Consider the following 27,843-nt stretch of genomic DNA (forward strand, 5'->3'; position numbering starts at 1 on the left):
CAATTCAGAAAGACTCAAAAAATTTCACAATCATTCTTCCTGGGACCACAGCAGCACTTTGCAGCCCTCCTCCTCGTGTCTTACATGCTTTATATGTATGTGGTCCTAAAATAATACATTCGTGTACATTTTGTACATCTACTTTAATATTTACTGTGTTTGCCCGCATGCACGTTTGTGCTCTACACACATGTCTAGTACCAGAGGCCAGAAGAAAATATTAGATCTCATGAACTGGAGTTCTAGATGGCTGTGAGCTGCCGTGGAAGGTTTTGAATAGAACCCAGGCCCTCTTGAGCAGCCAGTGCTCTTCACCACTGAGCCATCTCTCCAGGCCTATTATACACTTTTGTATCATGACAAACTACCATCTTTGAAAATGTTCTTTAGACTCGCTCCCTGACACTTAAAAAAAAAAAAAAACAGTAAATTTACCTATTGATTAAATCTGTTTACTCAGAATGCACTAATTTGTCACAAAATAAAATTAAACAGTAATACTGTCATTAGTATCTTATGCTTTACCCCACATCAACATGAAAAAGTAACACATACAGTATTTAACATTAACAATACCAAATGAAAGTAATAATAAAAAATCAATTAAAATTCTGTAGATTATTTATATTAAGCTAAATATATATGTAACCAAAGTGCTTTCTACATGTTTATAGTTATATCCTTAGATTAACAGTGCTATCCACCTTAGCCAGAGAAGCTTCCTTTTACAGTGGCTAACATTAAACACAGAGACTCTTAACAGGTAAAATGCTGAAAATAAGAATATCCATCCCTAAATTGAGCATCTGGTTCATCCCCTCCAAGACCCAAGGATCAAGGAAAGAGGAACAGAATATTTTAAGTATTAGAAAAGTTCCCACAGGTCAGGACAGGTTCACCTCTTTGGCAAACCTCTATCTCCAAAAATATTTACATTACAATTCACAACCGTAGGAAAGTTACAGTGGTGAAGTGGCAACAAAAATAATTCTATGGTTGGGGTCGCCACAACAGGAGGAGCTGTATTAAAGGGTCACAGCATCAGAAGGTTGAGAGCCGCTGGCCTGAGATAGAGTCCTACAAAATGCAGATGTCTAGATAGGACATAGGTGATCTCATCAAGAACGAACACACAGCAGCTTTGACTACCTGCATGTGTGTGCTCGTGCACACACACAGACACATAGACCCATACACAAAATAACACATGAAAGGGGGGGGACTAGCTGGGAAGCAGGAAGGTATGTGTAAGAGAGGGAAACATACAAGAGAGGGCAATGGGATGACTATATTCACAACACATTGTAACAAAATAAAACAACAACAAAAACAACTCTTGATTATCAGCCAAAAAAGTAAAGGGGCATCCTGAAAGATCTAAAACTATTTTTGTTTGTTTGTTTGTTTGATTCATTTTATTTATTTATTTATTATGTATACAGTGCTCTGCCTGCCTGCATGCCTTTTTTGTTTGTTTGGTTTTTTCAAAACAGTGTTTCTCTATGTAGCTCTGGCTGTCCTGGACTTGCTTTCTAGACCAGGCTGGCCCCGAGCTCACAGAGATCTGCCTGCCTCTGCCTCCTCAAGTGCTGGGATTACAGGCATGTGCCACCGGGGGACATAAGGGTAGTTTGAGAGTCTTCTCACTCAGGTTTTGTTGTTTTTGAGTCAAGGTTTCTCTGTGTAGCCCTGGAGCTCCTTGAACTCAGAGACCTAGCTACCTGGATGGAGCACGGGGACTTAAGGCGTGTGCCGCCACACCCAGATCTTCTCACTGACTGGCACCTATAAAGTGATCCCTGGTCAATACTATAAGTAGGTGGAGTCTTTATTAAATGATATGAGGGAAGCTGTAAGGCAATTAAGCAAACCACACACATTTTAATATTAACAAGCAAAAGACAGACATTCTAAACATCAGAGTAAATACAGTTGACCAAAGAACATGCAAAAAAGCAGCACACAAAAAGCTAAAGGGACAGTAGATTCAAATTAACTGCCCTATCTAAGTTTAGGAATATTAAGAGGACATATGGGTAACATCTTCTAAGTTGAGATGCTGAGAGCTTTGGTTGTTAATTCCATTCAGGATTAATTTACTAGTGATCATTATTAAGAGCCTAACAGGAGAAAGTGAAAGTAACCAGGGATGGAAATTTCAAATCACAGAAATACTTTACAGAATAACCCTGAGATGCTCACAGGTATTTTCAGAAAAACAGGAAAGTTCTCAAATAAACCTGAGGCATACTTAAGTACAAAAAAGAGAATCTAGCAACCCACCCATAAGAAAATAAAAAATAATGCATATCCAAATTGCTAGAAATGTATACTAAGAATAGGAATGAATTCACTCAAATCTTTTCAGCTGATTTTGCAGTGTGGCCTCATCTGTTAACAAGCACAATGTACTATTACTCATGAAAGCACATGTTTGGGGTGAGGCTCCTACTGCCTCTCTCCTTGAGGTCGTAGTGGAGGAACTGAATCCAGACCACAGCTTGCAGAGCAAGTTGATCGACCACTGAGCTACACTCCCAGGACCTTTGCGCACTATCAAGACTGGATAACTAAAATCAGTGTGGAACTAGAAACAACTCCTGCCATGATGTTTAAAAAGTCAAGGTCTTAAACCGGGCGTGGTGGTGCATGCCTTCAATCCCAGCACTCGGGAGGCCGAGGCAGGCGGATCGCTGTGAGTTCGAGGCCAGCCTGCTCTACAAAGTGAGTCCAGGACAGCCAAGGCAACACAGAGAAATCCTGTTTTGAAAAACCAAAAAACAAACAACAACAACAACAAAAAAGTCAGGTCTTTTGGACTCGGCAGCATGTGAACATGTGGGTCCTGATACGCCATTAGACATAAGACATGGATGGTAGCAATGCTCTTAAACAACTCTATACAGTCATGAGAGCTGCACGCTATTGATTGTTTCCATGATGGAAACACGGTTTTTGTTCAAGCTTCACTTCCATTCTAATTCCTGTCTGGTAATTTTACAAAAAGCTGTCGATTCTTGCAACCCTTCTTCTGCCTTAGGACTTGGCACCAACACTTTCATTTCAAAGATAATGTGGACAAGCTCTTTGAATTTTCTAGAACACTGAAGAAAATATTCAGAGCTAAGGAGATAGCTCCATGGATTAAAGGCTTGCCCAACAAATGGGAAGCCAAGTGTGACGTCTGGATCCCCAGAATCCGTGTAAAAAACCAGGAGCGGGGTAATCCCACAACTGGAGAGAGGACATGGGGACAAGGGATCCCGAAAGCAGGCTAGCCAACCTCCAGGTTCAGCAAGAGATGCTGCTGCAATCTAAGACATGGGTACCAATCTCAGGCCTCCATAATCTCTCTCTCTCACACACACCAGCTCGGGAAAACACATTCACTTTAAAAAAAAAAAAAAAAAAAAAAAAGCAAGACACCCCTAGGGCAGAGTTAATTTTATGATAATATTAAGTTTTAAAGAGATTAAGATAACTTTTCAAAAGCTGGAAAAACTGCAAGGGTAAATCATATTACAAGGATAAAACATTTTTCTAGATTTCAAGAACAAGTTTATTTTCTAATAAGAAAATATTTGGTCAACCTACCTTAAAAGGAGAAAAGATAGTTAAGTATAAATGAAATTCAGTTTTATGTGTTAAAAATTATTTTAGCTATACAAAAACCATAATGGGTTCAAGATCCATTATTATAGCTTTTTGGAAACTTGAAAAAAGAGAAAAATAAAATGAGAGAGGGGGAAAAAAGTAAAAATATTAAAAAGATATGCATGCCAATTATTCCACTCTCTTTTCTCATACATATTATTTAAAAAGACAAAAACAAAGAACAAGGGTTAGGTTTTTTTCCTCTCCTTCCTTATAAATTTTACTTAGGAACACGAAATGGCCGACATGCTAGGCTTAGAATGGAAAAGGAAGATTATCAATGTGTATGGAGTGTTAAAATTAAGAGCATAAACTGAAGCTGAGTGAGGCAGCACTCAAGGACTGGGGCAGCTGTAAACCACAAGCTCCAGCCACCTGGGCTACATGATAAACCTTCCATACACAGTGGGGAGGGGGAGGGGGAGGGGGAGGGGGAGGGGGAGGGGGAGGGGAAGGGAAGGGAAAGACGACGACGTTTGGGTGGGAAGAAAATGTGCTGTAGATTTTAAGTTTTGGAGGGTTGGTTTTTTTTTTTATTGTTGTTGTTGTTGTTGTTTTTCAACCTAAGAGTCTACACAATTTTCTTCATGCACTGGGACTGGGTCTCACCTACACTCTTATAACACCATCAGAAAGGGCTAAGAGTTTTACGGGGTGTGGCTGTGCACACCTGTGATGCCAGGAATGCTGAAGCAAAGGGATCAAAAGCTGGAAGCCAATCTGAGCCACTTAGCAAGACCCTGTGTCTCAAAGGAAAAAAAAAAAATCTGACTTTTTTTCTCAAGTCTTGTATACAGACTTAAGCCTACCTAAAATTTCCTTATTACATACAAATTTTTCTGTAATTAACTTAAACTCTTACAATACTTCAAAATCACTCAGTTTAAAAAGTAAAATGCGAAGTCTTTCTTCTCTCCAGAAAAATCTTACTTCTTCTACAAATATGATATACCTTGCAAACTGTATTGTCACTACTAAGTGTATGAGCCACAAATCATAAGGAATAAAAACAAGCAACACAAACAAAAGGCTGCACGTTATCTTTAACTAGACAGGCCCTACCTAAATATACTACAGCTACTTACAACAGCCAGGTAAGCCTTATGATAGGACTCCAGATAAACCAAGTGTCAGTTTCTTGCTCTTCAACATCCAAGACAGAAAGAAACCTCAAATGGCAGAACAGGGATTTGACCTCTTGAAATGCGAATGCCTTTTTTAATCTTGTCTGTAGTAACTAAGTCTAAGGACAGTTTCCCTTGTTAACTCTGCAGTGTTTCACAGCTCTCCTAAGTATGAGCACCTGGTCTTTGAACACACCACACAGTTTCCAACATTTCTACCTCTGTACTTGAAAACTCCTAGCTTGTTCTAAAGCATCACTCTAAAGGCCAAGAAAGACCAACCTCGCATTTCTTAGTCACCTCTGCCCTGCCCCACACTGGAACTTCCCCAGGCCTGTCTGATTAGCCACTCCCATGACCCAAGCAGAGCTCACTGTTTCAGACTGAAGTTTCTATAGGATACAACTCTCACATTTGAATTCTTTTAACCTTTTCTCGCTACTTCCCTGATCCTTCATGCTACTGTTTTGCTTACTTATGGTCCTGTTTTGGTTCCTACCAAAACCACCAAGAACAACATCTTTTTCAAATTGCCAGCTGCTACCACAGGTTTGTTAAATCCAATTAGTGGGTCCTCACTATCATTTCTTCTTGAAAATGAAACAATATAATTGAACAGAAACTATCAGACTGAATCACATAAAAGTAAGAGTATTATTTTGTGTCATTTTATCATTTAAATATGAGAGTACTCGGTCACAGCATAAAAATGTATGCTGTCAATAGGTTATATATTTTATTTTTTAAATTGTCTAGCAAAAAAGGACAGGGTCTTTCTATAGTCCGGGCTGGTCTACAACTCTTGCCTTGGTTTTTCAAGGACTAGGTGTATAGGGCATGCCACACCAGGGTGGGTCATAGCTCATAAGTTTTAAACACCAGTCAGTAGCATAGTCCAGTCTTTCATTGGCCTACAAAGCTCCTACCTGGCTGTGGATAAAGTTCTAGAGACTCACTCCTCTGTATCCAAAGGAGTCCATGCAAGTAAGAGTCTTATGCAATGGCGCTGTCAATCACTGTTCTACCTGAAGGCCCTCCATTTTATCTACAAGGATTTAGTAACACCTGCTCCAAAGTCTTTTTATCCTTTCTATAGCAGCAAATGTCCCCTCACACACTGTAAACACATACACAAAAGCCCCACTTTACTGCTTTCAACATTTCGTATCTTGCTTTAACCATGCTTCCTCAGTTCTCAACTATACTCCTTTAGGGAAGGAGCACACTTCACTGATTGTCAACAACACTCAGATGGGAACATGCCACAGAATCGGTGCTCAAAGTTTGGAAATATTAAGAAAGATCTAAGGACTTGTGTTTAAGTTGTGAGGCTGCCTTTACAAAGCGCACTCCTACTGCAACCCTGGATCAACATTTCCACATTTTGCTACCATCCCTGAAGCCTTAAGCAAGATGAGAGAGACTCCAGGTAACAATGTAGCAGCACCCACCTCCACAGTTCAAGAATCAAAGGCTGAAGGAAAGGGCTCAGAGTTTACAAAGTCAGGTATATAGAAGGAAAACAAAACAAAACATCTCCTCATCTTATAGGAGGGAAAACCCCTTGTTATTCATAGCTATCTCTTAATAGAGACAGGCATTACTAATCTAAGTAAAAACAGAAGGCAGCACACAATAATTGGCTGAAGTGGCTTCTATCTGTGGCCTTCCCAAGTGTTCTGAAAAGAACTCCAGACTCCTGGATACTTTACGGCTCCTGCTGAGGGTGTGCCACCTAGCAGGCACTCCTCGTGGACCTTCCCGCGAGTTTCACTTTACATACACAATTATCTTTTTTTCTTTTTCTGGTTTTTCGAGACAGGGTCTCTCTGTGGAGCCTTGACTGCCCTGGACTCGCTTTGTAGACCAGGCTGGCCTCAATTTCACAGCAATCCACCTGCCTCTGCCTCCCAGGTGCTTGGATTAAAGGCGTGCGCACCAGGCCCGGCTCATTATCTTTAGTTGTAAAGTGTCTGACACACCTATTTTTACACACCCATACTTCAGCTGACCTCACTCCAAGTAAAAACAGCGCATGCAACTTTGACAGACTCCACCAACTGTTGGCTTCAGCTGTTTTCCTTTTCCACAGGAGTTCATAAACTAGTATTACAGGACTCACTTTTTTCTGCCTAATCATTTATTTTCATTTAAAATAATTTCTCTACTCTTTAATTATACTTACAATTAAGGCAAATGTAAATCCTATTATAACTTAGCATTAATCAAAAATCCATCTGTACTATATAAACTTCCTTATCCACGTGAAATTTTGGATAGTCGTCCAAGTAAGGTAATTTAAGGACTGCCTGGGAAAACTTTAAAGGTCACGTAATATTAACTTACGTTTCGAAGAGGCCCAGATGCCTGTGCTTATTCAATTACAAAAGGTGGGAACTTCGGCAAATGTCTTTGCTGTATATTTTCTTCTATTGCCACCTACTCTTCCTCTTTCAACAACGCAGATGAACCAAGCCACCCTCAGTAAGAAAGGGACACGTTCCCATTGGTTGTTTTGGGGAAATAACAGCAAGTGCTCTGAACTACTAAGCCATCTCTTCAGCCCTTCTTTCTAAATCTCTTCACATTCAGCTCTCATCATGTTGGCCACGAAGCTTTGGCATCTGAATTTTGGAGGGGCAAAGTCAAATGCTAAGACTCACCGTATATGTCATTTTTTAAATTTAAATGTGTGTGTATCAGTGTTTTGCCTGCATGTATGTATCTGTACCACTTGCAAGCCTGGTGCCTGCAGTGGTCAGAAGAGGGTATCAGATCCCTGGGAACTGAGATTACAGAGGGCTGTGAACCACCATGTGGGTGCTAGGAATCAAACCCAGGTCCTCTGGAAAAACAAGTGCTCTTAGCCCCTGAGCCATCTCTCCCGTCTCTTAAAATATTTTTTAATAGAAAGGCAAATGGCTTGTTTATAAACAAATTGTGCTAAATGTCTAAATGTGTTTCATGAAGGTAGCTTAGTTTCAGATTCAAATACTAGTCTCCTTTACTATTAATCTCACTCTTCCCTTGGTCAAACAGTGGACATTCATGTAAAATAAGAGGTGCAGAAAGCTGATTCTCTTCTATGAAGATGCTACTCCATCTGAAGAATGCAGCCGTCTCGGTGAAAAACTGCCACTTGATTTTGTGTGTGGGTGTGTGAGTGCACGTGACACTCCAATATGACTTTAACTGTGGAGCTGCATACAAGCAAGGGAAGCCATACTTAAAATGTTCCCAGTATTAATGGTTTTCTTTTTTTAGTATTTTCTCATTTGAAAATTGGTGCAACTGACCAAAACATTTTCTAACACCCTTATCTCCCAGGTTAGGTCCTCAAACAGCTTAGAAGAAAAAAGCCAAATACTGACTACTCATTAGAGGGAAGGAAGAAAAAAAAATCATTTTTACAGGTTGGAAAAACTTTTATACTCCTTAATTTACAGATAAGAATACAGCCCATAAAGGTTAAGTAATCTGCCGAAGGTCACTATGCTACTAATAGCAGCACCAGAAATAGAGTAAGGTATTTTAATTACATTCTTATCACTTGTAATTTAAGTATTAAAAATAATTATCAACTCATAATTAATTGCTGAGGAAGGACTCCTATGACACGTGTTCTACATTTTCAAAGTTGTATAAGCTAATAAACTTCCAAACTTAACTGTCAGAACAAAAAGGAACTCTTCAAGAACTTAAAGAAAAGTATGCTCCTAAACCATCACGCTGAATTCCACATTCCAAACCTTGTTCCTCACCTCCGTATTTACCGGTGCAACCACAGGAAGAATGCAGAGAGCACTGGCCAGCCACTAAAGAAACTAACAGATCACCACCCCTCCAGCGCGGGTTTCCAGCTTAAATAAAGAAGAGGTGCTAGCATTTTATTAAGCTGCAATGTTTAGAATGTAAAGTAGGGGAAATGCATTCTTGGCAGGCTTTTGGCTGTGCTGAGATCTGTGTAAACCTGACACTGGTGAAAAGGTCTGAGCTTTAAAAGAGAAAAACAGAAAAAGTGAACTGGTTCCTTCAACCAAAAGCTTTCTCTCTCTAGCACCCACAACTGTGGAGGCTGCTGCAACAGAGACACTGAAAATTCCACTTAACTCCCTGTCACCCAACGCTGTGTATTTAGCTTCGGATGTTCAAAGATAAAGCACAGGGCAGAGTGAGGGCAACAACTTAACAGGGGATCAGTTTCAAGGACTGTATTCTAACTGCTCATTACAATCGTCCCTTTGTTCAACCGATTATTCCTACAAAGTACTGAAGAACGTTGCCTTCTCTTTGAACGACACAGTCAACCAAACCCAACTCGGCAAGCTTCTGGTAACCTATACAGTGGTACAGCGTACAGATGTACAGGGTTAGACGAGTGCACTGTCTTCATATCATTAATAAGACTATAACTGAGTTACAACATTACATATCCTAATTAGGACCTCTGGTGTCGCTCTACAATAATACAAATACAATCTGTATTTTAAAGTAGTGCCCGTTTTGGCAAGGGATCGAATTTAAAAACATGGTCACCACCACCGCTCAACTGCACACACGCATAAGCAGATTTAAAGCTGTGATAAGCACAAAATCCTTACCCCATTTTGCCCAATGAAAACTTGCTCTGAAGTTTCTGCTCTTATGCTACAGAAATAACTTCCAAGGAATTTTCTCCGTCTGTTATTTTGCAGTTGCTTTTCCACCCCCCGAGATCTTTTCCGGGGGGGTTAATTCAATGACGCTGACAATTCAGTTAGTTCTTTTCGGTAAAATGATTTCTTCACTGGCGTTGACACCAAAACGTTGAAACATCTGCTTATTTGGAATTTGAAAAGGTTGCGCGGAGAATATAGCACTCAACTATTCCACAAAATTAGTGTACGTGTAGGAAAACGCAAAAATCAGCTTCAGCGTGTCTTATAAAAAACGAGTTCGCTGGTCATTTCGCTCACGTCCTCCACGACACTGAGGGAGCCAGGTTACTTGCCCTTTCTCTGGCTAAGGCGGTGGGTTCAAATTTCACCACACCAGGTCCCTAGGGGTGGAGCGTGCAACCCAACGCGACGTGCACTTTAATAAAAAATCCTACAGACAGCAATGCCACTGTCTTCCTTCGCCTACATTAAAAAAAAAAATTATATAGAAAAAATCTCGAAGTGCAAACCCCGGCCGCTCGCGATGTGCACGGCACACCACATTGGAATCTGTCCTTTGAATGTTCGTCCTCCTAAGACTCGGAGCAGAGAGGAGGCGGAGAGCAGGCAGAGAAGGCAAGGAAGGATCGATTCGTTCTCCCGAGGAGCAGCAGCGGAGCCATTTCCAGGCTGGCTGCTGGCTGGGGGCGCAGCGGCCGCCGGGGGAGCAGCGCAGGGGGCCCGAGCCCACCTCCCTCGGTTTCCCGGCCCCCGCCGAGCACAATGGAGCCCCGCTCGCGGCCGCCCCCTCTTCCCGCCTCTCCTAGCAGCACCGGCGGCCTCGGGCTCCCGACGGCAGAGGATGAATGAATCAAGAGAACCCGGCCCCGCGCGGTCCCCGGCACCCAGCCCCCAGCTCCTGGCGGCCGCGCGCTGGGGAGGCTCCGCGGCTCGTCCGAGGCACGGCAGCCGCGGCTCGTGCCCCCACCCCGGGCTCGGCTCTCCCGCTCCGCGCCGCCTCACATTCCCGGGGCCAGCCGCTGCCTCCTCGCACTCCCCTCAGCGGCCGCCTCCGCCGGCCCGGACGGCCTGGCGCCCGTCGCTTGGCCGCTGACTCCACGGAGCGGCTCCGAACCGAGCGCAGCCGAGGGCGCCGCTTCCCGGTCCGCGCCGCGGGCGTGAGGCGAGCACGGCAGCGGAGCAGGGGAGGGGGCGGGGCGGGGCGGGGCCGGCGGGGAGCGCGGCCCTCCCGGCTCGAGGGGGCGGAGCGCCGCCGCCGCCGCCGCCGCCGCAGGCCCGCGGAGGAGGTGGGGTGCCTCCTCGGAGGCGGGGCACGGGCTGGAACCCGGGCGGTGAGGGACAAGCCCGGAGGGGATCTGCCGGCCGGTCCGTCGGTCCGTCCCTTTTTCCTTCCCCTCCCCTAGCGGCCGGCGGCGGGCGGGCAACGCGTTCGGTTCCTACGCTGGCTCCGGGCCGCCGCGGCCTCCGCCGCTCCACACGGCAGATGCTCGCGCTGTGTCTCCATCCTCCCTGCAGGAGGACCTTTAAATAGCAACGTCAGCGCGCTCCTCTTCGCACAGACGTCACCCTCCGCTCACGTCACCTTGTGCGGGGGATGATGTCACGCGGCCGGAAGTACTGCTAAATTAGGGAAAGGAGCAGGGGGTGGAGGCCTGGGCGAGCTGCTCCGTGCCCACCTGCTCCCATTTCTCTCGCTTCTCTCCTTAAAGGCCAAAGCGCCGGAGACAGTCGGAGGAGAACTCGGAGAAGGAAGCTGCGGGAGGAGGTTTCCTTGGCACAAATGTGCCAAACGCGAGTGAATCACTCATAGCAACAGTGCCGAAGTGTCGCCGGTAAAGTCCTGTCTCCATCTCCCACTGGGTTTGCAGCAGCATCCCTGGGCTGCTCACATCCCTGGGCTGCAGGGAAACGTGGGAGGGAGAGCTATCACTACTAAGGGGAAACCACCGTTAATTTTAGGAATTATAAATAACATTCTGAACATAGTCAACTTTTAAACTTTCTCCTTTCCTAATGGCATGCACTTTAATTTTAAAAAAGTGGAGTTAGGAACAAACCTCCTGTTACAAAGGATAGTAATTAAAGCAGTGGGAGGTTCCCAAATGTTCTAAATGTTGCCGTTCGCAATATAGCCATGGCTCTGCACAGCATAATGAGTCAAATTCATTAATGTAAAACTTAGTTCTTCAGATAATTATCGTTTACAGCATCGCGAACGCCAATGAATCTTCTTAGGTCTGACTTACCAAGAATATGAATTACAGTCCGGAAACAAAGTCCTTTTTTATAAACACAAACATACATTTGGGTTACTTTTTAAAGTTTTACTCTTGTAAGCACAGTACCTCACAAATAACACTTTAATTTTATAGCCACGTATGTGAAATAATTTTTTGAATCACAAAAATTTTAAATTAGATTCACAGAATGAACTTTGCTTTCGTTTGATTTAACATGACAATCGTGGTCCAGAAATAGAAGTGCTGCACATCGCTAAAGGCCATTACCACTTCAGTTACTGTATAAATTTAGTGTTCATATTTTACAAACTAAAGTCATTTGACATTAAACAGAATACTTAAAACCTAAAGTGACCTGGAAAATCCAGACATAATGCTATTGCCAAACAGTGAAGTTGTCTTTAGAAGACTAATAAATCAATACCAATGGAGTTCTCAGGAAATCATCTAAAATTCTATAGACTGTGCCAGGAGTAGTGGTTTTTGTCTTGCCTTGTTTGATTAAGACAGGGTCTCAGTATTTATCCTGCCTAATCCATCCTGAGCAAAGCAGTTACTGGAGTATCACGTGCCTGCCTACTCTCTGTGGTTTTTAATATGTTTGTAATGTTAACACATGGTTCTGAATTAAGGAACAACGAACGATTTTGCTTTTTGTTTTGTTTTGCATTGACATCTTCTTGCTTGAGTTTGGAACTCAAGATCGAAGGACACCAGCAAAAAACTGTTAGGACCAATGTGCAACTAATCCAACTGCCTGGTCATTTATCAGAACATTACAAAATTATGATCTTGCTTTCAGTGTGAAGTATTAAAAACGCTGAGTTTTTCCCTTTTCTCTCACATATGTGTATTTATGGCGTGTGTGTGTGTGTGTGTGTGTCAGAGTGGAGACCAGAGGCTCAAGGTCAGGAGTCTACCTTGGTTGCTGTCCATCTTACTGGTTGGAGAAGGGTCTGTCTTGTCTCTAGTCTGAGCTCATCAAGAGGGCTAATCCAACTAGCCAGCTTACTCTGAGCATCAGGTCTCTGCCTGCCCAGCGCTGGAATAACAGCTGGGCTGCCAACCACTCAACAATTATGTGGATGGTAACTAAGGGTTATTGGTTTATTTGTTTGTTTTTTAACATTATAATGAAAGGCTAATGAAAAGCAAATATCTGCTTCCCAATTTGTCTAATAGATATTATCATCATACTGATAGAAACTGGTGCTAAATTACATTTCAGACAAACTGAGCTTTTTATCTAAATATAAAGTATGAAACCAATGAAATTCATCCTTCAAATAATGTGGTCTTATGATCCTTGCAAATTAAAATGCAAATTTCAATTACTCTTTAAAATGCAAAAAAAATTTAAAAACTACTTCCCACCTGAACTAATTTTCTCCTTCTGGGTCTTTCTCACCATGTTAGTTAACTCTTATTCTACAATTTCCAAACACTTTATTCAAGCCTCAGTGTAACTTCTTCCCGTTTGTATTCTTCTCCATATTGGTTTTTACCCAATTGCCAAGACAGTCTGTCAGCTGCTTCGATGCCTTTAGAATACCAGCCCTTCCCCAGTTTCTGTTTTTCACAGGGGGCAGACTTTCTTCTCAGCTGCCTCTTCTCAGCTGAAAGAGAGCAACTTTTTGTACATAAATCTGATGGTTCACTGTGATGTAATTACTCAAAATGTAAGTGATCATTTCAGCATCTTATTCTAACTCTAATTGGCCAATTTTTTTCTCTACCATTTGTGTGGAATTTGCATATCAGGGTGTAGTTGTATATATATAGCCAAAGGTGTAAGTAAAACCTAGAAACTTGTAATATGAGACATGTCCTAGGAAAAATAAAGCCCTTTCTTACCCTACTTTGAAGCAATTCCAGTATACTTCTGACAGGAGTAGAGAACCATTATGTGGCCTTTCATCTATCAAAAAATCCCTTTTCTCCTAAAATGAGCTGTCATACCATAAATTCTGGTTCTAATTTTTTTCTTTTAAGTATTAAACTTCCAAGAAAGGAATGAATTTCTCTCACCGGAAGAGGAAGAAAGTACTTCAGTAACATTTCAATTTTTTTAACAGGAACTGTTTCCAGTATGCTCTCAAATTTGTAGGGCGGTTTATGAATACCCTCTGATTTTAGAATCTGTGGGCGAAGGCATCTGTTTCAGTTTCAAGTTTACTTCCATGCCCTTAGCAGGAGATGGTAATCTCCAATGGCATGTTCATAGATGTGTCACGAAATGGGTCTTTTTCAATGAAAAGCCATTCATGAGCTAGGAAAAACATTGCAGAAGAGAGAATTAAAGCCAGATTTTATTTTTAATTGACTAACATTAGATAGTGGCAAATGCCTTTGGGAATATCCTGCTTTTAATCACAAAATACCACAGTCACTTCAAATAAAGTCATAAGCAGAAATATAATAGATAGTTCCCCAGCAATAAAAATACCACTAACTTATGACAAATAATTATTAAAAAATTAAATAACCAGGAAACACTGAAAGTAATGGTAGGAAAAGAATGAAAAGGTCGGGAGGGAAAAACTCCTAGTGGATGCTAAAATCTCCCACATGCTCCATAATTTAGCACACCCAAGCCCTCATTAATTTGAGTTGGCTTGTATAACTATCTTTCGTTATTATCACCAGTCTTGTTCTCAAAAGAACAGGGTAGCTGAAAAGTCTTTTCAAAGAAATTTCAATTAAAAAAGAAAAAACAGAATATAGATGTTGGCCTGCCCAGGGTGAGTCTTCCAGACAGATATACTCATGTGAGAGCATCCATACTTAATACTTTTTTTTTCCTTTTAAACCGAATGGTGCATGAGTTGTAGAGGGAGAGACTGAAGAATTATCCATCGGAAAACTGCTATGGGACATGGGAAATGACCTCATGGCACACTTCCTGCTTTGGTTTTCATTGTAACCTCATTGCTGATTTTCCAAATATTGTCAGAGAAGTAAAATACAATCCTCGGCATGTAAAAGAAGATCCCAGAAAGTTTCCAGCCGGGTGCTGTCTTGAGGGCCTGAATAGAATAGAGGAATTGATAACAGTAACCCCGTAATCAGAGGAAGCCGATAGTCTATTTGTAGTCTATGTGTAATGTTTTAACATTCAAGGGATATGGTGCCTTTCAAAACTTAAGTGCCTTCACTTTGTTTTGTTGGACATTTTCAGCAGCAGTCACAGAGAACAGACTGGGAAAGCAGGCAGACCTTCAGGGAGCTACAGCAACGAATGTAGAGTAAAAGCTCCACCTGTGCAGTCCCTTAGACTGGGATGCTGTGGAAGCTGATTGCCATGGTAACCAATAATCTTTTTCCTGAATGGGGAAACAGAACAACCATGAGGAAAATATTTTAAATGAGCTAACTCATTTTGTGATTCTTGGTGCCAGCAAGTATATTAAAAAAAAAAAAAAAAAAAAAAAAAAGCACCCAGGGCCTTCAGGACAGCCATGTCTGTAAAAGGAAATTGCCTTCTTTGCAGAGAGATGAGGCTGAAGCTGCACATCACTGGTAAAGACTTGACTCGGACATGCCTGGAGCCGACCGACAGAAGCACTACCTAGATCCTCTGTTAAAGGGACTTTCCAGCACAAACAGTTGGGAAAATTCTCACCATTTGAAGGTTTCAGCCATAATACTTTGAGTTATTTGTGAGAACCAAGGCGCTGGCATAATGAATTTTTCTTTTTCCTAATAGACCTGAGAACCAGAGAGACCAGTAGTGTCACTCCTAGGCCAGATTTAAACCCCCAAGAACTTGTGGATTCTGATGTCCCGGGGCAGAGGCTGATAGTCCAGACTCCAGTGGAGAAAAGTATTCTGTCCTCTGTCCTTTTGTTCCACTCAAGAGTGTCCACAGATTATATGGTAGATAGAGCTTTAGTAAAACCAGTGATTTAAATCTGAGTCTCCTTATAGATGCCTTAAACATTCCCACAAATGATGGTTTTACCAGTTTGGGTGTCCCTCTACCCCTTTACCCTCACAACATCTTATTATTTTAATAATTATATTTTTATCATATTTTATACATCACTTCATACAAGTGTATTTTCCTATACTGATCAAGTATCCGCTAACATCACCTGCAAGAAAACCATGTCTTAACCCTAGGACAAACAACATGATCATGGCCCATGTTCCCCTCTGTTAACTTAAATACCGTTTCCCAGTGTGGGGGATAATTTGTTATCAACTGCAAGAAACTGAAGGTCCAAATAATGGTGATGAGCTAGAAGCACATTATGTTAGTTTTTACTTATTTTCATAGCAGGAGGTCCAGGGGTGGGTCATCCTGCAGTTGATTTTGAAGGTCCAAGGTGCCACCAGCATCCTTGCCGTCCCTTCAGGTCGCTGTCTTCTCGTGTTGCCTTCTAAACCTGGCTTGCCAGCTCGTGTTTGTCAGATCATTGTATGCCCAGATGCCCTATTCAGACAGAGAGCATCCAAAGAAAGGAGGAGGAGGAGGAGGCATTTCCCCTTTTACTCCTACTCTTCAGGGAAAACAGTCTTCTGTGATGTCTGCCCCAAATTCTCTGTCAGGTCGTCTTAGTCAAAACTATACTGTATACGCATCCCTGATCACTGGTGACTTGGGCCAGGCTTTTCTTGACTAGGTTAGATACAATAGTCCATCCCTGTATCTCTGAGTTGTAACTGAACAAACTTAAATATCTTGCAGCAATGCAGAGGGATCAGTACCTGTTGGACAAGCAAATCACGTGTGTGTGTGTGTCTGTGTGTGTGTGTGTGTGTGTGTGTGTGTGTGTGTGTGTGTGTGTGTGTATACACATACATACCTAGGATTAAAGCAAACTAATGATAGGGAAAATCCATCATCGTTGTTCTTCTATGTGTTTGTGTGTTAGGTGCATAGTGTGTGTGCACACATCTGTGTTGTTAGCACACACTGGTGTGTGAGGGGGCTGCCTCACTGAACCTGATGCTGGTCATTCTGGCCCATCAGCTGGTCGACTCTGCCTCCCAGCACTGCACTTACAGGCTCAAATAGCATCGCAGCTTTCACATGAATCCTGGAAATTTGACTTGTGCCCCCTCCCTGTTTTCACAGCAAGTGCTCTTACCACTGAATCATCTCTCCAGTCTCACAATGAAAACCTTAAAACATTGAAGAAAACAAGTGCATAAATGAAACCAGAACTGAAAAGACCTCTTTCACTTGAGAGTTACAGGATTACCATCGTCAAAGTAGCTGTTCTACACCTCCAGTGCAATCCCCATCAGAACTCCAAAGACATCCTTCACAGAACTAGAAAAGTGTCCTAAGAAAGCACAGAAGACCCCAAATAGCCAAAACAATCCTGAGAAAAATAATATCGGAGGTGTCAAAATACTGGACTTTAAGTACACTGCAGAGCCAGGGCCGTAAAAAGAGCATCATAGTATTGGAGCAAAACCAGACATGGAGCAATGGAATAGAATAGGAGGCCGCAAAGTAAATCTACATAGCTACAGCCAACTCATTCTGGACGTAACTGCCAAAAGCACACATTGGAGAAAAGAGCTGTGTTAACAGGTGGTTCTGGGGAAGCTGGATCGCCACCTGTAGAGCAATGAAAGGTGGATTCCTATCTCCCAAAGTGTGTGGAAGACCCTGAGCTAAGCCCTGAAACTGCAGCTGCCCGAGGAAGCACTTCCCAAAGAGAACGCTAACAGCTCAGGACACAATCACAATAATTGATAAATGGGATTACATGAGCTTGAAAACCTGCACAGCAGAAAAGCAGGGTGAGGGGGCACTCTAGAGAACAGAAGGTCTTCGCCTGCTATCCGTATGAAAAGAGCTTAATATCTAGAATCTGTAAAGAACTTATTGAAAAATAGACAAAGAAACAAGTGGTCCAATCAATAAATGGGCAAATGAAATGACCAGACACCTCTCAGAAAATGAAAATCAGGGCATACACACACACACGACTTTAGGCTTCAACCTTTTCCACACCACTTTACTTGAGGTTCTTTAATTCTTAGACCTCCCTTCCAACCCACCTGTCCTAGATAGGAGAGAAAAGAGGTTTATGGGAACAGGAGAAGTAGACCTTTTTTATACTTAGTTCCTGAGAGCGATTCCGCTGGCATAGTTAGCAGGATTTCAGCAGACCAGCAATTCAACCAAAGTTGCTGCTGGAACCTGGAACAGCAGCCGGAACCCAGAGCCCCGAAGTGTTCTCTGGAGTGGTTCTCTCTAGGAGCATCTCGAAGTGGAGCAGTGAACCGCCAAACAGTACCAAGACCCCAAAAAGTATAGTCTCCTCTTAGAGTCTGTACTAAGATATATTTCACCTGGCAAAAACCAAGCCTCCACACGAGGTGGTTCGTCTTCTAGTGGATAAACATTACCTGATCTCTCACAAGTCTGTTCCCCATCCCACACTTGGGATCAAAACAAAAACATGTTATATCTACTACAGATGAGGACCTGAGTTTGGATAACTAGCACGCATGTATAAGTCAGGTTTGGGAGTGTGCCCCTGTGATCCTAGCACTGGGGAATGGAGACCGGAGAATGTCCGGGACTCACTGGCTAGGTATGCTACCCATAGGTTGAGTTTCCGGCTAAATGAGTAGTGACCCTGCCTATAAATAATGAGAGCACCACCTGCTGTGGGAAGGATTGTAGGCATTATCCCAGGTGAAGGCACTTGGAAACACCATGGATACCTCACTGAGATTGACATTGCGATAGACTGAGTGGAGCCATCCTAGGTCTGGAATTCAGGAAATGGACCAGGGACTCTGGCTAGGCTATTGTGTTTCTAATCGAACATCATTGGGAAGAGGGGTCCTGAGAGGAGACCGGCCATTGTGTGCAAGAGAGATGCAGGCAGAGAGGAGAGAGAAGGCTGCAGGTTTTGGAACACAAGCATACATGGATTGGGGAGACAACCAGCATACAGGCCGGACCAGTGTGCAGGCCAGAGACACCTAGGGACCCGTCCCGTGGAACAGATACCAGAAGGCTTATTTTTGTTTCCCTTTAACCTTTTTTCCCCTCTTGCATAGGATAGTTAGATTGTATAATAAAGTCTAATTGTTAAGAAACAGCCAACAAATCCCAGCACCCACATGGCAGTTCACAGCCATTTGTCATCCTGCTTCCAGGGGGCTGCAACTCTCTTCTGACCTCTGCAGGCACTGGGCACACATAGGGTGCATAGACATCCATGCAGATAAAATACCCATATGCATAAAAGTATTTTTTAAACATGGAGAGTGATAGAAGAAGGTACCTCATGTCAACTTCTGCCCTCCACATTCACATACAGGCATGGGCTTCCAGAAACATACAATATGCGCGCGCGCGCGCACACACACACACACACAGACCTCTTAGAAACTCTGCTCTTCTCCTCTTAAGAGCCCATTGCAAGACAATGTCTATCACATGGTGAGTATTTATTAGTTGTCCTATGCTGACTGGGTTGTCATTTTGTGCTACCCTTAAGCAAAAATTAATTGTACCAGGTTTTCTCACCATTAGGGGAAAACAGAATGTAGAGTAAGTAGACCACAGGGACTAGAAGAATGGTCATACATAACTCAGAAAGACTTGGGATGCTGACGTCCCTGGAACCAGAAAATTAAAATCGGGCACTGTGAGGCGCGCTTAATAAGGAGACAAACCACCAGCAAGATAGACCACCCTTTCTATGCCTAAAAGGTCAGGAAAGAAAGTAGTGTCTGGAACTCAGATACAGAGAGTGCTGCCTGGGCAGCTGTGTCCTTTGCTATCACACAGAGATCTGATAAGTAGTCAGTCCACATCATTGCCCCAGACAGGAAGCTACAGGCAGATCCTGTGACTGTCATCCTGGGGGAAGAAAGAATACAGGGTAAATCTGGAGGGATCCGTAGAAGACAGTCCACGTTACATTCCATTTGTCAGTCATAAGAAATCAGGTGTTTTCTAATTCAGCACATGGGCAGACAAGCTCATCCACACAGTACGGGTGTAAATTGATACACCTTTGAAGACAGGTAAAGTTTGACACAACAGGTCAACTTCAAGGAATTTACTGTATAAATAGATTTTCTTCAGCGTTCAAAGCAACATGTGTAAAGACTTTCTGGCATTGTTTTACATTGAAAAGGGATTCAAGTGTTTATCCATCTACATAGAGCTGGCTAAATAAGTGATGCCATAAGCATTACAATAAAATGCAGTGCAGCTATCTAAAACACTATGAGTGCAGATACGGAAAGATGCCTAATACAGCAGGGAATTCTGAATGGACAGTGAATTGTAGGCACCTTTAGGATGTGTGCACGTAGAGTTGAGAGTTAGAAATGAAGTTTCTTGTTTTGTTTTTCTATTTTCCCCTTAATATTATTTGTGTTGCTTGATTTCTTTTTACAATGAGCATGTATTATTTTAATAATACAAAACCAAACCAAGTTGTTTTAAATGTTATTAAAGATAATATGATATGGGCTTGAAAAGATAGCCCAGTGCATAAAGTGCTTTGTCCAGGCCCGGAGTTTAAGCCCTATCAAACACTGAGGGAGTCGGTATGTGCTTCTAGTCCCAGCGCTGGGAGGCAAAGGCAGGAGGATCTTTTGGATTTTTTTGGCCAGCCTGTCTTGCTGACTATACAGTCTCCAGAAACACTGAAAGATGCTGTCTTAAGCACGCCTGTAATCCCAGCACTGGTGAGACAGAGGCAGGCAGATCACTGTGAGTTCGAGGCCAGCCTGGTCTATAAAGCCACTCCAGGACAGCCAAGGCTAACACAGAGAGGCCCTGTCTCAAAAAAAAAAAAAAAAAAAAAAAAAAAAAAAAGAATAAAGAAAAGCGGAAAGTTGGTAAGGACAACATGGTATACATAGAGAGTTCTAGACCAGCCAGGGCTACACAATGATGTCCTGCCTCAAGACACAAAAAAATAAGGTGGAAAAGTGATGGAGGAAGAATTCAACTTCTGGCTTCCACATCCACATATATACACATACACATGCACTTTCACCTATACACACGTGCAAACATAACAATGAGCACACACATGTTGCCACCAATTCCTTAATGATTCTACTTTATTAGGGATCCAAGAAGGAAATATTATCTAATATGAGGGAAGTAAGTGCAGGCAAGCAACTTCCAAAAGTAAGACAGAGAGAGTTGACTGCCTGGACAGTCACAGGTTTTTCTCTATCATTGGGGCATCCAGTCTTCAGCCTTCTGGCCCAGTATATCTGACCGACATAATTGTGAAGCAAGAGTTTTGAAGAATTGATCCAGCCAGTCTCCACAAACCTGCACAGCTAGTTACCCAGTGCTCTGCTGTAATCACAGTTTGGGCTGTCAGTCTGCCGTCACCAGTAGAGACAAGGACAGTGCTTCTGTCCAGTGGTCGTTCTGCTATGATCACAGTTTGGGCTGTCAGTCTGCCATCACCAGTAGAGACAAGGACAGTACCTCATTCCAGTGGTCATTCTGCCACACTTATTTCTTCTATGCCCATCATCTCCCCTGAAGTAGATTGCAGGTGTTGCCAGGAGCAGGTGTGCCTCTCTTTCAGAAAAGCCCTTTATTATTAAATGCCATAGTGTTTGAAGACCATCTTTCTATTTACTAGTATGCATATTCATATCTATCTATTTAGTTATATATCTATTCACTTAACTCATCTATCTTAATGTATCTAGATAAACAAACTGCTTGTTTTTAGCTATTTGCTATTTGCTTAACGTATATATGAGAGACTAGATAAAGCCTATTCTGTAATTAATCTAGTACCTAGTAAGGTTTATAGGTAACTAACTACCAACTTTTATCTCTAACCATCCTAAACATTGGTAACGCACCAAACCCACCCATCCCACCTATTGGGGATGGGAGTGCTGTGTTCCCAAAATTACTTTTTGCTGTCTAGGGGTAAAAACATCTTTTGGGTATCCTTAGAACAATAAGATACTGGCCAAGTGCTGGAAAAACTAGCTGTATCTGTTTCTGTCCAGTCTTTTTGGGATCGATCCTTTGGGCTAGCCCTTTTAACACTGATACACACACACACACACACACACACACACACACACACACACACACACGGAAATGGGGAGAAATGCATGTACTAATGCCTGAATCCTGGCTCAAATAACTGTTCAAAATTCAATTATAGTACAACAGAATGAGACATTAATATGCATTTCAATTTCCTTTCTCCCTCATGTCTTTTTTTTTTTTTGAAGAAAACATTGGAAGCTTACAAAATACATTTATAAATGGAAGAAAACAATCTAACCTATTCTATAAGAAATAATCCCATTGTACCCTTCACGGATGAACTTGGAGCTGTGTATTCTGTTTTCTGGGGAACGGTGTTTGAGGTAACAGAATGAAGTGGTGAAGCCCCAAGATAAAGTGGTATGCGCACAGGTAAAAGCAGTTGTTCAATTGGCCGACTTCACAGAAGGTCTGTCACAACACAGAGCTAATCGCCATGTGATTATACACTCCATGAAATGGTGACAGATCAATAGCAAAACTCATTAAAAGGCATGCTTCAGATCAATATACAAAAGAATGCAGAAGTGATCATATCTGTATTAGCAGAATTGGTTGACCTCAGAATAATTGGCTGTCTCTTCCTCTCTAGGTTTACAGAAGCAACAACTAGTTATAGGGCTAGTTATTGGGATGATGTATCAAAGATTCTTTCATCAGAAGAACGTAACACCTCTAAAATCATTTTTTATTAAGAGATCCTATGACAAGTTTAGCAGATGCCACCACAGTCCTTTGCCATTAGCACCCCTGCATCCTAGCCTTCCAAGAACTCATACTCTCCTGTTGTGTCATTAGCCACAGCCAATGTGTGACTTGCATCTGCCACATTCTTCCATGTTTATGTCTAATATGTAGCCTGCTGAAAGGTGCATTTGCATGGATTTTTATTATTTATCTCCTTGGTTTTATTTGTATTTGTTCGTTTTTGAGACAGAGTAGCTCAGTTGAGCCTAGAACTTACCATAGAGCCCAAGCTGGCCTCAAACGTATGCTTCTTCTGCTTCCTCCTCCTGTGAGCTGGGATTGTACGCATATGCCACCATGCCAGCTTCCATTGCCATGCCTCTAAAAGTCAAATTTCTAAAGCAAACTGAATAAGCTAATTTCCCTAACTTGTCCCTTTGAAATTGTTCTTGATTTCTGTACATGACAAGCCAAGAAAGGCTAATGTATTTGGCTGATTGAGAAACAATAAGCCCTTCTAAAATTCCTGCCAATTCATTATTTATAGAATTAACAAAAGAAAGCATAGCAAATGTGCCATGCCCCTTGTCCTATTGGACCATACGGAAACAAAGGGACTCGGTGACAATGTAATAGGAGTGGTAGAATGCCCTGTTGCTAAGGAGCCAATTCCATGCGGCATCTGAGCAGTTTAATAGACCACAATTGTGGCTAACAGCGGGAGAAAATATCATTTAATAAAGAATTTGGCTGGCCTTTGTTCCTGGCTCCTGGAAGGGAAACGAAATCTCTAGAATTCCCAAGATGTAGAAGTGCCTTTATTATTTTTGAGGATTGTTATGGTTTGAGTGTGAATTGTCCCCCATAGGCTCATCTATTTGAACACTCATTTCCTTGCTGCTTTGGGAAGTTTGTTGAACCTTTAGAAAGTCAAGCCTAGCTGGGGGAAGTGGGTCATGGAGCCACTGGATAGCCCAACTCTATGTACTGTGCTCTTTTTGACCCCTAATCTACCCAGAGGTGAACAAGCAGCTGCCTTAAGCTCCGAAGGTCACAAAGTTAGCCATCTCTTCCCCAGAATGAACTGTATCCCTTCAAACTGTGAGGGAAAAGTATATCCTTCTTTCTTTAGGTTGCTTCTTTTCAGATACTTGGTCCTACCAATGAGAAAAGTAATTAAAATAGAAAGTTGATACCAACAAACAGCACCACCGTTATGATAAGCTTGACCGTGTGGTTCAAATGCCTCCAGAACTGGTTTGTAGAAAGAATGTAAAGGAGTTTGAAGCTGCGGCCTCCATGGTACAACCAGAACTTAGTGGGCAATTCTGGTAGGAAGACCAGAATGCTGATGGGACTGTGGCCAGTAAAGGTTGTGCTCCTCAGATTTCTAAGGGGAACAAGGTCTTTGTCTGGAATTGAGCTGGCAGCTATGTGCATATATACTGGCAAAGAACCTGGCTGCATGTCTTGAAATCTTGAGTGTGAGGCTGAATTCAAAAGTAATGAACTACATTGTTTGTTAATAGGAAATTTCAGAACAGCATGACATTCACGCTGTGGCGTGACTATTGCTCACTGTGTTTACCTAGATTCACAGTGAAACAGCAGAAAGTAAAACACAAAAAGTGTGAAACACATAATTTGGCAAGATTGAATGTGGTTAGAGTTAAGGACAGACGGACAAGCAAGTTCAGACAAAGCAGCTGGAATTAAACAGAGTAGTGCAACTCAGGAGAAACCACACACAGCAGTTGGACAGTAGGAAGATGCCTTGAAGACAAGACCCTAACTTTGAGAACTCCTCGACATAGTAATGCAAAACTATTTGGAAAATTTTCATTTGAAAACAGACACCATTATTTTCTGATAAATCTGAGTCACAGATTTAGCCTTGCAAACAGTTATGGGTTACCATCCTTGGAGCTAAACACTGCTATCTTAGAGCATTCAGCTATGCGCCTTGCAAAAGATCACCCACCTGGTCCTGTTGAAGGTTTAAAACAACACAAATAGGAACACGAGATTTTTGCCTGAGTACCCAGCTATTCCCTACCACCTGACAACTCTATGTAGCTGGGCTTTTTGGCTACTTTATTAGGTTCTTTTTCCTACCACCCTTCTCCACTCAAATCCCTTTCAGCACCCCTCCCCCCAAAACTAGGTAGGAGAGAAAGAAAGATATAGGGGAGATAAAGGGAAACTACTTCCTGCTGGTTAGGGGCATTGAGTTCCTTGGGGCAAGTTTGATCTTTGTTGTCAAGATATCTCTAACCAGAAGCCAGCAACCAGCAACCAACAACAGGAGCAAACAGCAATCAGCAATCCATCAAACAGTAAGAACAGCAGCAGCAGCAGTCACCGCCTCTCTTAGGGCTCTGGCATTGACATGCTATCTGCAGAGTACCCAGAATTCCAAACATAAACTATCTTCAGATGGCAAAATCATGCCCCTGCTAAAGCATGAGACAAATTATAGTCAGCTGCTGTGGACAATTTGAAGCAACCCCATATCCCACATCTGGGACTAAAACAAAAACATAATCATATAACATTTCTGTGTTTTTAAAGAAACCAAAATTCCCACAACAAATCTGCACATGGCCTGGGGGAGGCTGGGAAAGACTAGGGCAGAGGAGCCCCGTCTATGTAGCTTTGAGGAATCCCTCATCCCTGCTGCATAAAGCTTTTCAGGTGTAGCTGAAAGTGTCAGGGGTTTGTACTCAAAGGAAGCCCCATAAGCTTAGGAAGCCCAGTGCCAGCTTTGGTGGGATCATACCTTGATTTGTTGTTGTGACTATAAAGGAAGGAGTAAACATTTTTTATGTCGTCCCCTGGAAAGGAATTATGGGGGGGAAAAGGCACATGGAGGCCTCTATAGCTGCAATCCAGTAGAGCTAGGCTACAACTAGCAGCATTATTTGGCGCAGCAGCCATATATGCTGGTTATGCAGGCATGGAAGATGCAAGATTGAAGGGACCATGGAAGCTTCTACCAAGGTTCCAGAAAACTACTGACGCCCAGCAATTTTGTAGCAGGGTTGGATTCCCTGTAAGGAGCTCTTGAGGAGTGTGAAACTGTGAAGGTTGAACTCAAGTTGTGATTGAGACCCAGGGTACTGGAGATTTCTAAAAGTTCAGACAGCCCAAGAGAAAGACAACATATGCAGCAGCAGCGTATCTAGAGAGGGGTTACCCAAACTTGCTGGAACAAAGATATTTTGCTATGATCTCCAGATGCCAGACATGGAGCTACAGTGTTTGATGTCTGTCCTGATGAGGTTGGGCTTGCTTTGGTGTTCTTTTCCCTTGCTATGCCCACATTTCTTTTGAAATTTGAATATTCATTTGCGTGGAAGCATGTAACCTGGTTTGATTTTATAAGTACTTAGAGCTAAGACTGTAATTTGTGTCTAAGAAGAGACTTTGGACTTTGGAACAGCATCAGAACTGAAAAACTGTAATGTTTTTGAGCTTGGGCAGAATTCATTTTACATTATGGGATGGCCATGAGGCTACAGAGGTTAAGGATGGAATGTTATGAATTAAATGCGAAATGTCCTTCATGTTTAAACATTTGATTCCGAGGCAGCAGCCCTGTTTTGAGAGGTTGCAGAACTTTTAGAAGGTGAAGATATGGGTCACTAGGAGCAGGCCTTAAGGTTTTATAACCCAGAATTAATCCAGTCTTCTCTCTGTTTTATGATCCACCAGATAGGAGCACACAGCTGCTGTGAGTTCCTACTGACACACAGCCGCGTGCTACCGCACCTCCCCTTCTGTAATGAACTGTATCCCCCACAATATGAGCTAAAATGAATATTTGCTTCTATTAGGTGTTTGGTCACAGAGCTGAGAAAAGTGGGTTTGGGGTCACATGGCCAACCAGTCATCCCTGTGTTGTGTTCCTAATGAAGACAGCAAACACTGTGACACAGGTGAGCCTTCTTCAGCAGCCATTATTATCAGTGACATGCTGGGAGGGATAATACAGACACTAAATTTTGGGGACCCTTACATGCTTTACTGTATGCATCTCTTCAACTACTTGTTCCAGATTTGTATCTTGTTTGTTTGTTTGCTTTTTCATCTTCACTATGACTGCACAAGTGTGTGTGTGTGTGTGTGTGTGTGTGTGTGTGTTGGCACCTGTGCACCTCAGTGCATGTATAGAGACCAGAGGACAACTTTATGGAGTTGATTTTGTCCTTCCACCTTTACATGGTGCTTTTTACTAGATGAACATTTCATCGGCCACCAATTTATAACTTTCATAATAAAACTGTAGTCATTAGTATAGGCTTTCTTGAATTCTATAAATCATTCCAGCGAATTATAAAGGATGAGGCAAAATGATGGGAATCCTTACATTTGTAGCTAGTTAGTTAGAAATAAGTTTTGTCTAGGAACCCCTGATCTTGAAGCTAGTAACTGAGGTAAGGGAAGTCTTGTGGAGAACTATGTCTTAGCATGTAAAGAGGAAAAACCCTCATAGTTACCATCTCAGAATCCAGGAGACAAGAGATGGTTTTATACACTTTCTGCAAACACGAAATAGGAAGTGCCCTGGAGTTCTTCACATGTCTTCTCTGGCTTCATGTCCCAGCAGGAAAACAAGGTGTTCAGCTTCTTGGCTTCGTGGGAACCCGTGACAAAAGAGGCTCTAGACAAGTGTTCACCAACATAACGGCAGCTGTTCGCTCTAGGGTGTGGGACAGGAGGACTTTCACTTTCTTTGCAATGCCATTTCCCTTTACACTTCCTACAGAGGCAGCTTGGGGTAGTGGGGAAACGTGGGCTCTGGTGATGCCCTCCCTGGGCTCAGAGAGCAGCTCTGCTGTTGAGTAACTCCGTGTGTTCAACACTGACCCACTGACCAGCCAGTGGGCCCTGTCAGAGCAAGGGCTCGTCCTCATTCCTGATCTACAAGAGCATCGTGTGAGGCTGTCCTCTCCTTCCCTGAAACGGAGACAGCTATTCATGCTCTGCCCCGCTACTTTCTTTCTGGGACAAAGCCTTAATTAATCATCTCTGTTTACCCACAGTTTTAGTCAGAGACACCAGGACCAAGTCAACTCTTATTTTTTAAAAAGCATTTAATTGGGGCTTGCTTACATTTTCAGAGGTTTGGTCATCATAGCAGGGGACATGGTAGCATGCATGTCATTGGAGCAGTGTGAGAGAGAGACAGAGACTGAGACAGAGACAGAAACAGAGACACAGAGAGACAGAGAGAGACAGGGACAGAGAGACCAGCCTTATGTGGGCTTTTCAAACCTCAAAACCAACCATCAGTGACACACTTCTTCCAACAAGGCTACAGTTCCTAATCCTTTTAATCCTTTCAAACAGTGCCACTCCTGGTGACTAAGCTTTCACATGCACGAGTCTGTGGGGGCCATTCTTAGTCAGGGCACCACACGCATTGAAATAACCCAATGGACCAAAGA

At 42.6% G+C, this 27,843-nt stretch overlaps 2 protein-coding genes across 6 annotated transcripts in view; one reads left to right on the forward strand and one right to left on the reverse strand.

The window, feature by feature from the left end:
• HOMER1 (homer scaffold protein 1) overlaps window positions 1-10,366 on the reverse strand; it is a 105,377-nt gene extending 95,011 nt beyond the window's left edge. Inside the window, exon 1 of one of the 2 annotated variants that reach the window (XM_084800676.1) lies at window positions 9,380-10,366. In XM_084800676.1, the coding sequence (XP_084656802.1) occupies window positions 9,380-9,384 (5 nt within the window). In that variant the 5' untranslated portion in view covers window positions 9,385-10,366. The remainder of the gene's footprint in view (window positions 1-9,379) is intronic. The other variant, XM_084800675.1, reaches the window with a different exon arrangement.
• On the forward strand, window positions 9,879-26,332 carry LOC311608281 (uncharacterized protein; the record flags this gene model as incomplete). 4 transcript variants are annotated; one of them, XM_084800683.1, is made up of 3 exons in its annotated part: window positions 10,282-10,809; window positions 11,146-11,268; window positions 16,757-17,797. In XM_084800683.1, the coding sequence occupies 2 exons, from the start codon at window positions 10,282-10,284 to the stop codon at window positions 11,233-11,235; spliced, it is 618 nt and encodes a 205-aa protein (XP_084656809.1). In that variant the 3' UTR covers window positions 11,236-11,268; window positions 16,757-17,797. The 4 variants fall into 4 exon arrangements, 2 of the variants coding, with proteins under 2 accessions (XP_084656809.1, XP_084656810.1); XR_014782885.1 differs by lacking the exon at window positions 16,757-17,797 and adding an exon at window positions 26,230-26,332 and having other exon boundaries at window positions 9,879-11,268; XR_014782886.1 differs by lacking the exon at window positions 16,757-17,797 and having other exon boundaries at window positions 9,879-11,050; window positions 11,146-12,507.
• Window positions 26,333-27,843: the final 1,511 nt, after the last annotated feature.

Source organism: Acomys minous, assembly GCF_964271855.1.
Source record: "Acomys minous genome assembly, chromosome: 11".
NCBI lineage: Eukaryota > Metazoa > Chordata > Mammalia > Rodentia > Muridae > Acomys > Acomys minous.